At 41.4% G+C, this 12,709-nt stretch overlaps 1 protein-coding gene across 15 annotated transcripts in view; it reads right to left on the reverse strand.

Moving 5' to 3' along the window:
- The window catches only part of cacna1da (calcium channel, voltage-dependent, L type, alpha 1D subunit, a), a 69,551-nt gene that overhangs the window by 7,058 nt on the left and 49,784 nt on the right, over nt 1-12,709 (reverse strand). For 8 of the 15 annotated variants that reach the window (XM_056394474.1, XM_056394430.1, XM_056394403.1 and 5 more), the window contains 13 exons: nt 11,399-11,482; nt 6,791-6,823; nt 5,665-5,793; nt 5,505-5,570; nt 5,315-5,406; nt 5,045-5,204; nt 4,503-4,630; nt 4,302-4,398; nt 4,084-4,186; nt 3,798-3,899; nt 2,018-2,151; nt 1,011-1,127; nt 212-600 (listed from right to left, as the gene is read on the reverse strand). In XM_056394474.1, coding sequence (XP_056250449.1) covers nt 212-600; nt 1,011-1,127; nt 2,018-2,151; nt 3,798-3,899; nt 4,084-4,186; nt 4,302-4,398; nt 4,503-4,630; nt 5,045-5,204; nt 5,315-5,406; nt 5,505-5,570; nt 5,665-5,793; nt 6,791-6,823; nt 11,399-11,482 — 1,634 coding nt within the window. The remainder of the gene's footprint in view (nt 1-211; nt 601-1,010; nt 1,128-2,017; nt 2,152-3,797; nt 3,900-4,083; nt 4,187-4,301; nt 4,399-4,502; nt 4,631-5,044; nt 5,205-5,314; nt 5,407-5,504; nt 5,571-5,664; nt 5,794-6,790; nt 6,824-11,398; nt 11,483-12,709) is intronic. The other 7 variants (XM_056394500.1, XM_056394494.1, XM_056394446.1 and 4 more) reach the window with 2 other exon arrangements.

The following is a 12,709-nucleotide window of genomic DNA, read 5'->3' on the forward strand; positions in this document are numbered from 1 at the left end:
TTCTACAATTGATTTCTCTGTGCTTGAAAGAAGAGTTTTTCTCTCAACGTTACAGTTGGAAAGTTCTGCTGCAAAAATCAGAGTTGAAAATATCTCGCCGGGATGTGATTTTACATGTTTAGTTCACATTTCAACAGAAAACACCACCAAAACAAAATGGGCACAACCACTTCAACAGCAGATCAAAGGCTGATGATCGGTGTGTGGATACCTTTGACCCTGGGGTGTCCGCGGCTTGTCGTAGTCGTAGTAGGAGCTGCGTAGACCTGGGTAGCCATTGGGAGGTGCGTGCTCATAGTAGCGATGGTGTCCTCCGTTGGGCAGACTGGACACGTTGGCATTGTTGAGGTTGATGTTGGTGGATTTGGGAGACTTGCCATAGGAGTTGTGGTGGCGGTGGTGATGGTGGTGGTGGTGATGATGGTGGTTGGGGTGGGACATTGCGTTGGCTCGAGACAGGCGTCCCACCGGCTGCTCCATGTGGGCGTAGTGAGGAGGGGGCTGCACCTGCAGAGGTCGCTGTGTGGCGTTGGTCTGGTGGCCGTTGGATCGCCGATGACCGCCGTTCATGAGATGGTTACCGAAGAGTCCGCCATTACGCTGTGGAGGAGCGCTCATAGTAAAACCACCAGGGCCTCTACTTCTTACAGTACAGCAGAACAAATGTGCTATTGATGTTAAGTCTGCGAGCTGACAAAAATAAGTTCAGAAGCTGGTTTTATGGCATATGACATATGTGAGCAAAATGAATGCACTCTTTGTAGTTTGTTGGAATTGAAATGGAGGAAAAACTTAGGAAGCCAAAAAAAAACCACATGAAACATAAGCCACTTATTGTAACAATATAGATTAGAGACAGTGCATCTACTTCAGATTTAGCTGAATACTGTTTCTCTGAGTACATTCCCTTTTATAGAGAGAAAAGCATCAATTGATAACTTCATTACAAGCACAATATGTGAATTTTGCCACAAACATTCCTCCTGTCAGGTAAAATTAAAATAGTTTACCCTATAAATTTCCTCGTCTTCCTCTGGAATAAAGTCTACTAGTTCGTCATCTTGCAGATCACATGATATCGCTCGGCGAATTTCGGGCCCAATATCATGCAGCGTGCGAAGGCCAGCCTGTAACCATGACAATGAGAGGGCTAAGCACTACAGCTGGGACCTTCATCTTACAACTCACAATATGAAAACTGGCATCATACAGTCACAACCATCACACATACTGGGCATACACACACCTGTGCTGGAGTATGCAACACCTGACATTTACAGTACCGACAGACTGTGTGAGATGAGAACACACAAGACAGACAAATGTGCTCTCTTGAATGCAACCTGCTGTGAATATTATTTATCTGAAATGTCTTGTGTAGCATCCAGCTGTCCTTACTCTCAAATATGCCTCAGTGAGTGCAGTAAAAAAAAAAAAAAAGTTTCTTCCTTCTCTCCTTTGCGGGTTTACAAAACTAAATTAATAGAATGTTCACAAAGATTTTATTATAAATAACCTAAAAGCTGGTCATGTTTACTGTCTGACAATGATATATGGTGACATATTGAGGCCATATATCATACATTATAAGGTAACAGAAATGGCAACAAGCTTTGCATGTGAATTTCATGAGTCGCTGAGTGAGTTGTGATGCACAGAAAACACATGAAATGATGGCTGGAGATGATGACACACGCTTAACATCAACATATATGATAGAAGACACAGAGACACAAATAACAAGGTCACACACCGGGAACATATAAATCACAGTTACAGATTCATACTGTACATCAAGATTATGAACGTCCTGCTGGATCATAAACCATAACATTAGCACACGTGATGCTATTTGAATGGAATGTACAAAGACACGTATTATACAGACTTGACTTAACAACGTTACGGTGCTCGTAAATCCATGTTTTCACACAGTGTTCAACAATCTCTCTCCCCTCTCTCTTAAGTAACACACCGACACACTCTCAGAGACACACGCGAACTCCGTTAGACTCACCTGTAAAGCAATGGCTGTGTTGTTCTGGGAGGGGTGAGCACCCACCAGGCCTTCCTCTTTACGTTTCTTGAATTTCCTAAAGTAGTCCTGTATCAGGAAGGTGGCATAGAACTTCCCCACGGTTACCTCATCATCTGAGTGAACAGACCACACAAATGCCTCCTGTGTCAGCAGGTCACTACACACAGTAAAGTGGGAGAGAGGAGAAACTCTTCTCCTCCCTCGTCCATACTCCTTCAAATTCTGGGTTCATCACCTCAGGACTGCAGACAAGTGAGGCAGAGGCAACCCCAATCAACCAAATCACTTAATCCAGATTATATACATCCATCTTGATGGTGTATATACTGTACCTCAATTTGCACGACCTGAGATCCTTCACTGTATTCCAGAAAGAGCAGAAAATCAAATGTATGCTGTAATGTCTTCAATTTGTGTGTGTGTGTGTGTGTGTGTGTGTGTGTGTGTGTATTTCTACTTAGAATCCAATTGAAATCTTCTAAATTACATCTTTGCTTTTAAAATTTAAAGTAATATGACCCGGTGGGTAATGAAACTGCTTTCAATTTTTTGTCTATTCTTCCTCAGTGTTGTGCTCCTGATAAAAAAGGACAAAGTGAGCAGAATTAAGATCTAACTACAGTACAAATTAAAAACTTAATCTGCGCAATGACATACATGCTGCAAGATAAAGTGACTCAACCTTTTTGTAATATTTATCTTGAACAAATACTACTGAATTACCTTTATGATCAAATGTTTTTTAGATGCTTTTTGTTGCGAGGCAAGGAGCTGGTCTTTACGTCCAAGAATGACATTTACTTTACTGCCTTAGCACATGCAAGCAAGCAAATCTATGCATCATACATGTCAGTATGTTTGCGTAAATTTACCTGTTTGTATCATGTATGCCTTTTTCTTATGTTATGTGTGCTAGTCAGTTAATGCTATACTTGAAACTGCATATGAGCATGTTTGTGCATGTACATTTTGTCCCATGATAAGTATTTTTTTAAGAGTGTGTGCAAGAGTGCGTGAGAATCATTCTGAAGCAGGGGTCTGAATCACTTTGAACAAGCACGCTGGGGACAGAAATCAGAGAGAGAGGCAACACTAGTTCCATGCCACCACCCTAAAACAGAACTGCTTCAGAATATTCTGAAGTGTTTCAGAGTTTTGGACACAGAGATATAAAAAAGTGTGAGGAGAATAAGCTGTGGAAGCTCAAGCAATGAGAAAAGGACAGAGATTAAGACAACAGACAGCGTCAGTGAAGGAGAGAAGACAGATAAAGAAGGAAAGAGAAAGAGAGAGAGAGAGAGAGAGAGAGAGAGAGAGAGAGAGAGAGATATTAGTGAGAAAGACAGAACATGCACTTGCACAGTGGTCTACAAAGGCCATGCAAGCCCAAAGCCCAGCAGACAGTCAGTAGCCTCCGTCAACATCCAGGGCAGGAGGGAGGAGTGTGGATCAAACACACATGGATAAGAAACACACTGCTGAGGGGGCAACCAGGAGAACGTGAGCAGAGCAGAAACAGCACGATACAGCTTCACTTGTGTGAGAGTATGTGTGTGGGTGAGTGGCTTTTTATTTAAGGATATAGTTATGAAGGAGCTTCCTGTAATTTTATGCAAACAACATGTGGGAAACATATAGTGTGTGTGTGTGTGTGACTCTGTGCAGACATCTTTAGCTTGGTTTGTGTATCAAACTATAACAGAAGGACGAGGAGGTGTATATGAGATTTCATTGAAAGACACAGGTCGATTCCACTAACCACCAGCAGGAGGCACCACTTGATCCAGCAGCTTCATGCTGGTTCTTTTCCAGATTTTCTTGATGACAGCTCGCAGCTCTTCATTGGCCTGCTCTAGATTACCTGCACCACAGGGAAACAAATGTCCCTGAGAAACCAGCACTCCAGTTCACAGCCATTTTAAATCCACACATCTCCATAATTACAAGTAACAGAGAACAACAGGCTCAGTAAAGGCATCAGCTTAGTATTTTATGCAATTTTTAGGTAGAAATACAGTGTGATGTAATTTATGTTCAGTTCATACCTTCTGTTTTGATCTTCAGGGCCGTTCGCACCAGTGCAAACAGAGTGGCATTAAACATGACTGTGCCGTCACTGTTCAGAGGCATGTTCATGGCTACCAGCCTCTGAGAGAAGAGAGCGAATAGAGGCATTTAATATGATAACACAGGCCAGATAAATCATCAGTTTGTCTGTGTGACCTTAGTTAATGAGATACTAGAAAACAAGAGGAGAAGAGACCTTGCAAGCCACTCTGTGAGGGCACAGTTTGCCAAAGCCGAGAGGCGGCTGAATACGACGCAGAAGGGTTACAACATCCAGATGCTTAATTCTGCCTCTGCGTGAGAGAAAATAACACAGGTGAGATGTTAACTGACACATAACTGTGCAGGATCATGAATGTGAAATATTCCCAGATACTGCAGGTAATAAAGCACATACTTGGCCTCTGGGTCGTACTCTGACCAAATTCTCTTGAATTCATCAAGGTGGTGAGGACCAAGAATGGACCAATCACGTGTCAGATAGTCAAAGTTATCCATGATGACGGCCACAAACAAATTAATAATCTGGAGAGGGACAAGAAAATGCCTGATATACATTGTATGTATGTATAAGTATGTATCGTATCAGTGTGTTTCAAATTTTTTGCAAGCCATCCAGCTCAAAATAATCTAAAACAATAGAATAAAAGTGCAAATATTGCCTTTCTGTACTTAATCATTTCAACTAAATCACAATAATTAAGTATAAGTATATTAATGTGGCATTAATATAATAATAATAATAATTTTGTCCGAATGCAAAAACATTCTGCCGTGTACCCCAACAAACAAACATGGTGAAGAAGTCAGGTTTAGTTAGACAGTACTCAGTCTGACATGAATTCTACATCTTAAAAATGCTTTGAGAAAAGCACAGAATGCAATACTAAGCAGAGTAAATAAGAAAAAACTATTATAACGAATTGAATTATTGTGTACCAAGAAGGCGCAGAGCATGTAGAAGGTGATGAAGTAAACTATTGCAAATCCACTGCCACACGTCATCTCCTCCCCGGGGTTGTAGTCCGACTCTGGGTCACACAGTTTCCCGGGCATACAGGCCAACATGATCTCCTGCCACGCCTCTCCAGTGGCACACCTTGGGAATAATCAGGCACGACAGACACTAATTAATCACTCAACAATAGAGAGCCATTAAACTAAACACTAACATCAGTACGTGACCTCTGAGCCGGCATCCTTACACACCTGAACAGAAGCAGCACGGCCTGAGGGAAGGTCTGGAAGTTGTTGTTTCTGTTGATGTGTGTGCCGTCCACCATTGCAATCTTTCCAAACACCTGGAGTTAAAAAATATCGTCCACATGAGTACAACTGCAAAATTGTAAACTTGGATAACACAGTAGAAAAATATTTTCTGTCACATTTAGTTACCAACCTGCATGCCAATGACAGCGTAGATGAAGAACAGCATGGCTATCAGAAGAGCAACATATGGCAGAGCCTTCAGGGAAAAGAGAGGATCGAAAGTAGATAAAGGTTAATAGAAGTGGCTTTAATATTTCCTTCAGTCACTGACATATTGTATTTCACTTCACCTGGAAGGATTTGATGAAAGTCCAAAGCAGGGTGCGAATGCCCTCCCCTCTGCTCAGGAGCTTGACCAGCCGCATGACTCGAAACAGACGGAAGAAGGTGATGGAGATGCGAGCGCTGTCCTCTGTGTTCTGTGGAGACAGTCCGGAGTCAGAGGAGAGCAGACCAATAATGGATGCAGCGATCACAGAGAATCTGGCTGTGCTTTATGAGATGATCAGTTCTGAACTGAGACCGCAGCACCAGATACATATGGGCTGAGAGAGCAGCACTGCATCTTTATGTCATCAAAAGAGAAAAGTGAACATAGTCTTGAATTGAATAAGTTTTCTGGTGGCAGCATATAACACATGTTCGTGGTCCAGCACATACTGTATAAAGCTGTAACTTTGCACGTTGGGTCCAAATCTAATAGAAACTGAGATTAATATGAATTAAACTGAGTCTGTCAAGCAGTGCAGCTCCAGCTGATATGTTTCTGTTAGTCCGCATCCAAAGCACTGTCAGGAGCCCTGTCACTGTACAGACCTACAGGGGAGGAAGCAAGGAGGCAAGCATGCTGGAGAAAACCTTGCCATACTTGACAGGACACAATCTGCACAAGCATGGCACCCTCAGTCCAGAGTCACTGCATGCGGAGTCACAGTGGGACCAACCCAAACGGGTCGGCCAGGAGGTTCACAGGTCAGAGCTGGGTGACCTGATCCCAGGGGTCATCCATGGGTCACTACCCCACACAAGAATGGTGGCAGAGACCATGTAGCAGTGTCAACAGTACAAACGTGAGGAGCGGCCCAAAACCGCTCCCACCTAACAGGACACACAGCGTCACGTTTGAGTGACACACTCTCCTTAAAAATAACTCCAAACATTTAGGAAAATCAAAATCAATTTTTTTGAGAATATATGCAAATGAATAAAACAAAAAAAAAGAGAAAAAAACCCAGAAAAATATAGAGAATGGAAAACTTTATCATGAGAATGTAAACAAAACAGAAATAAGCAATAGATCATAGGATGCGTAGAAGACAACAGAAAAATACCAAACAAAGAAATGCAAATCTAAACATGGCATGGCCCTGACAGGGTAAGGGGGGAAGGGGGCAAGGGGGGAGCGGAGCATCTTACCCCCAATTCATCCACCTGAGGAGTCTCCGTTGGCTTTAAAATCAAAGACCTGTATTAATGACTTGTACAGAGCCCGCAGGTCTCACACACATTGGGCCAAACACGTAAACATTACATTTGAAAAGTCTTTATCACACAACGCCGGCACACGTCAGTCAAGACGTAGACAGAACGAACTCACTACTCTTCTCATTGACGGGACAAAACTGTCTTGTTGTTTAACTATGACAAAGACAGACATTTATTGACACCCTATTGTACATGTATCACTGTCTATTTACACTTAATATAATGACAGACATAAAACATTATCTTAACACTTTAAAAGACCGCCACACAACAGGTTTACGGCTAAACACTCCTATGTAGGACTGAACAAGTGCATGTCAGACTGACGAACAACATGGAATTACTTAAATACACGTAGTAGCAACACGTAAGACTGGCAGACAACTTTATCACTCCCCCGGTGTAATGGTCGTTACTGATGGGATTCAATGGATTTTATGGTTGGGATGTCTTTGGACGGGCCTCAGACAATGTTAATGAGAAGTTAGCTGACTGATATAACAAATGTTGTGAATTCATGTCATGATTAAAGCACCGTCTGCTATTCTTACAGAGCCTCGACTCTTGCTGTAACTCATTATACAGGCTTCGGATTCAGGCAAATACACATCAACAAATGACTTGACTGGAGGAAAATCATACATTGTGTGCATAATGCATCATTAATGGCGTCCATCAAAGGAGTGGAGCACATGTAAGACGCTCACTCTCCTCTGGATTATAATTCAACCAGTTAAACCAACTATTTTGAAATCAACAGTTTTAAGTGACAGAAACAAAAATGCTTGCTATAAAAAAAATAAAAAAAAGAGATATAAGCATAATCAAATAATTTCATTTCTCAGTTTCATCAGTCGCTCACACATATCCACACCCATACAGGTTTTATTTGCAGTTCAAGTCATTAAAAGGAAATTATATCAGCAGTCTTCAGCGAGCATTTGTACACAGAGAAAGTCCAGAGGTGCAAAATAGAAACATCAATCATAGTGGTGACGGTTAGACTGTAAAATGATAAATGTGATTTTTACGGCAAAAGGAAGAGCTTTTGAACTCAACACTGAAAAGAGTAATATCAGAAGGCTCAGCACCGAAAACAAAGAGATACTCCAGACAGATATGGCTTCACTCAAATCCCTCATCATGATACTTCACAAACTGTCAGTATGAGGTGCAGAATGAGCAGAAATTATAAAATGTAGAATTAGCTTGAGGAGGTTCTTTAGGTAATCCTGGCCACAGCGTTGATGGAGCATGCGTTCAGCATTGCCACGTTGCTGGGGAAGCACTGCACGCACACACAATACATTTGGAGGATGAGGAGCCACGGATGAATTCATAGCAATGCAGCAACTCATGCATGTCAGAAGTGCCCTGCAACGAAACTGCCATAGCAGGGCGCTCTCACAGTCTGGTGCAGAAAGAGGTGAATGAACGACAGAAAGAGAGGAGAGAAAGACGAGAGAGGGAGGAGAAAACCACAGATAGAGATAATACTGAGACAGGAAAGAAAACCAGGGAGACTGAGTCATACTGAACTGGGAAGAGAGAGGACAGGCAGAGAGGCGTAAAGAAGGAGAGAGTAGAGTCACTGTAGTGTTCATGCACCTGACTGGAGTCTACACACCTGCGCTACACAGAGCTCCATTCTGAGCTTTAAGAGCTCACTACAGGAAGACAGAACAAAACACAGAGACAATCACTCACAGAGACACAAACACAAGATCATCAAAGAACCTCAAACTCCAAACCACCACTAGTGTTATGTGCTTTCAGGTCTTTAGGATCTGCTGATGATATTCTTGGTCACAGACTCTTACCTGATAACTGTATGGTGAAAGGATGCTTAAGACTTTTCCTGAACTTTAGGACTGTAGCTGACGCTTAATCGAAGTTTTAATTCTGTAGCAGAAAAGGCTTTGATTTATATCCAGGACACTACATGAACTGATCTGTTTTCCTCAGTTTTGATGCACAACATCAGCTGCATGTAAAGCCACAGTGGCCTACACAACTTTAAGGAAAGTTAGTGATAAAAAAAACTCAGCTTTTATTTAGATTTCACAGAGAGATTGAGCTCCGCATATTCTATATTAAAATAGTCCTTAATGTTGTGTAGGACGGACATTTCCAAGCTCTGAGCTCCAGGGCCATTCTGTCTGGAGGGAAGGGTCAAGGGGTAGGGCAAGAGAGAGAGGTCAAACTTCACAAGGCTCTATGGAAACAACTGACCGGAGGGGAATGGAGTGGGTGGCCAAGCGCCATCTGTGAGAGGCGGACATGGAAAGGACGTTAGGGGATAAGATGAATGGTGGATGCTTCCCAGCATGCATTTGGAGATGTCACAGTGGCCAGGTGAGAAACTAAACAACCACACAACTCATGACTGGGATGGATAACAGCGAGCAAGCAGCAAAAATCACAAAATTAAAAAGCAATGTAGATCGGATATTATATATGATTAAATGGAACAACATAATATCTGATCTAGTTTGCTTTAGGACACAAACAACCACATGCAATGCAATTCACAAACAGATGTAAATGGTATGTAAACGAAAGGTGCCTCACAAGAACCACTATGAAAGCCCTTGTGAAATCAGCATCATGTCCCCAACATTCACAAAACATATACCTATACACACACACACACACACACACACTTATAGCACCTTAAAGTACATACTATACATACGTTAAACACACATGCATAACAATGAATAACCTAAACACACCACCACTCTTTTCAACAAAGTTAGTGCTTGTTTATACACTCATGCAGGCACACAATTTGGAACTGAGAAAAACACTGAAAACATGAAATATCACTCCAGCAAAAAAGCACTGCAGCTCAGACACGGGAGCACTCAGGAGGGGGAAGGAGGGGCCGGCCGAGCTGTGAGTCTTTGGTACACTTCACCTATAACAAGCACCATCATCACTAACTATTCCCTAGAAACTTGAAATTTGGTCTCTCAGCACTCCTGGTGTTTGTTTGTATCTGACACTTTGCCATTTTTGTTCCAGTTAATCTCAAAGCACAACACAACAAAGCACATATTTCATTTTGAGGTGTTTTTGTGCAAAGCCAAGCTATAAAGAGAGGAGCATTTTTGTAGTTAGTAAAAGTAGAGAAGTAGTCATCCACTATTTTATCAAGCCTTGACATGAATTTTGAAAGCAACTTTAATCAACACTGAAATAAGTTTTGAATTATCATGAAATCTATATTTTACTATATTGCTAAATGAGAAATATCTACTTTTGCCCAATAATGCCCATAAAACATTAGATGACTAATTTAGTTTTTAATCCATCGCACTGTAAAGGGGTCCCGAAGATAAAGTTGTTATAAACAACAGGTTACACACAAAACAACATTTTCGTTCATTGCCATACTTGCCTCTACAAGTTTCTATGGAAACAAAATGAACAAAAGTAAGAATTAGAAAACCAGGTCACAAATCATCCTGCTCTGAACCAAATGCACTCCTCAGAAGTGTGAGACACGCATTTTCACTGCCATGTCCAAGGGGTTAACAATCAGCATGTTCGTCAGACATTTTGTCATGATTCCTGTAACAAACAGTTCTGCAAAACACACTGACAATAAAACATTTAGCTGAAGCAAAGTCCCACCAAGACAGACTTTCAGATTTGTTTGGTGAAGATATAGCACCAAATAACAACGAGACATAAATGAAAGTCAAACTGAAGCTCTACAGAAAAGGCCAGTGACACTTTAACAACTATGAATGCCTATCCACAAATAACAATGCTTACTTTTAGCATGCTCTGTATAGCAGCACATAGTATTTTAAAGTGTAGGCTACAATTGAACACACTAGAGAAGTGGTTCCCAAGAAGGGTTCATGGGTCACCAGATGATTAAAGAAAAAAGATTTTGGTAACACAAAATTATTGTTATCTGTTTCTGAGTTTTTCTTTTTAATTTCCCATTTGTGTTTATAAACTACAACATGCTTTCACACGTTTTTGCTATTGCTACATAGCAAAAACGTGTATTAACAGCTGTTTACTCAGTGGAAAGCTTTTTTTTTTGCTTCTATTTCTATCACTTCTTTTCTTCTTCTGAAGTTAGCATGATAACAAGCTATCTCTGGCCCGGTTGGTCCAATCACTGCAGCTTCCAATCCGCCCTGATGAAGTACCGCTGCTCGGAGTGTGTATTAAAACCTCTCGTCTTGTAAACAAACTGATGGCTGAAGCTCTTGCCAAGACTGGTAGGTAAACAGCTGTTAATGTTGACTTTAGCTATGTAGCAATAGCAAAACTTACAAATAGCTCCTTTAAGGGCTCCTTTGAATAAAAAATAAAATGAGCGAGAAAAATAGTCATTCCTCCTCGATCTGCTCACAACTCACAGACACTGCTTCATTTTAAGGGTCCTCAATCCAAAGAGATAGGGAACCACTGTACTAAAGCACAAAAATGTTAACAAATAATACTGTTGATTGCCACGTGGCTTTTGTGTAAGGCTTCAGTTCAACTTGGAAGGCAGAAAAAAGTTATACTTACATTCACTTCAGTGATAGCAATATCGACGACGCTACCAACAACAATTAAGGCATCAAATGTGTTCCAAGCATCAGCGAAATAGTGCTGTTGATGCACAACACAACACGCAAGGGTAAAGATGGAAATGAAAGAGAGAGACCATGAAGAGAAAGAGCGGGAAACGTGTGATCACGGAAGAGAAGAAAATAAGAGGAAGAGGATGAATGCGGCCGAGGTTTTAATGGAATGGCAGGGTCGGGGGAGGACAAAAAGAGAGACAAAAGGAGATAAAGTGTTAAGAGAAATCAGACATCAATCAGAAATAGGAGACCTACCATTGAAACCTAGGCCAAAGAAGAGAGAGGTCAGTGAGCAGCAAGGCTAGTTGTAGCTGAGCTTACTTACATCGATCTCACTGAGAACAATGTCTACTATGCTCCCAATCACAACCAGGGCGTCGAACACGTTCCAGGCATCCCCAAAATAGCCCTGAGTGTGGTGGAGCGAGTGGTGGGCGAGTTGGATGTAAGATCAGGAAAAACAAAAAGTCCTTACTCTCACACTGAAATTGAAATCCACTTATGCTGGCCATTTAAAACACATGAACCCCCATGCTGGCTACTTCAGCTGGAGGTCTTATGATTATAGAGCAGTGATTTCTAACAGATTGTTGTTGAGTACTCAAGGCACACCAAATTGTTGGTAATACTAATATTACATGCAAAATCACTGCTGCCAAGAACCTGACAAACAGTATCAAGTCCACACTGCACCCCACACTCTGTCTCTTACTAGCATCCTGTCCTTCTTCGCAACAAAGAGCTGTTGTTCAGCGGCACAGTCGAGGTGAGAACGGAAAAAAAAACAGTCACTGAATCTTGAGTTTTCACATCTTCACACATGCTGCTATATTAAAGGAATGTTTTGACTTTTTGGGGAATACGCCCTTTTATGATCTTGTTAAGAGTTATATGAGAAGATCAATACCTCTCATATCTGTTAGTTAAATATGAAGATAACAAAGAGCTGGTTAGCTTATCTTGGCATAAAGACTGAGGGGAATGAGGGGAAACAGCTAACCTGGCTAGGTAACAAAATCCACCTTTGGCACTAACATACTGTGACTTTTGCTCTTTAAGCTACGCTAAGCTAACCGGCTGCATGCTGTGAAAATTCCAAATGTAACGGAAAGACATGTGAGTGATATTGATCCTCTCACCTAACTCTGCATGAAAGCGAATAAGAATATTTCTCTAAATGTCAAACTATTCCATCAATAAATAAAACTACTGTATGTAACAAAAAGAATATGTGCTGTTTTTCAGTCTCTGT

This window comes from Seriola aureovittata, chromosome 2, assembly GCF_021018895.1.
Source record: "Seriola aureovittata isolate HTS-2021-v1 ecotype China chromosome 2, ASM2101889v1, whole genome shotgun sequence".
Classification (NCBI taxonomy): domain Eukaryota; kingdom Metazoa; phylum Chordata; class Actinopteri; order Carangiformes; family Carangidae; genus Seriola; species Seriola aureovittata.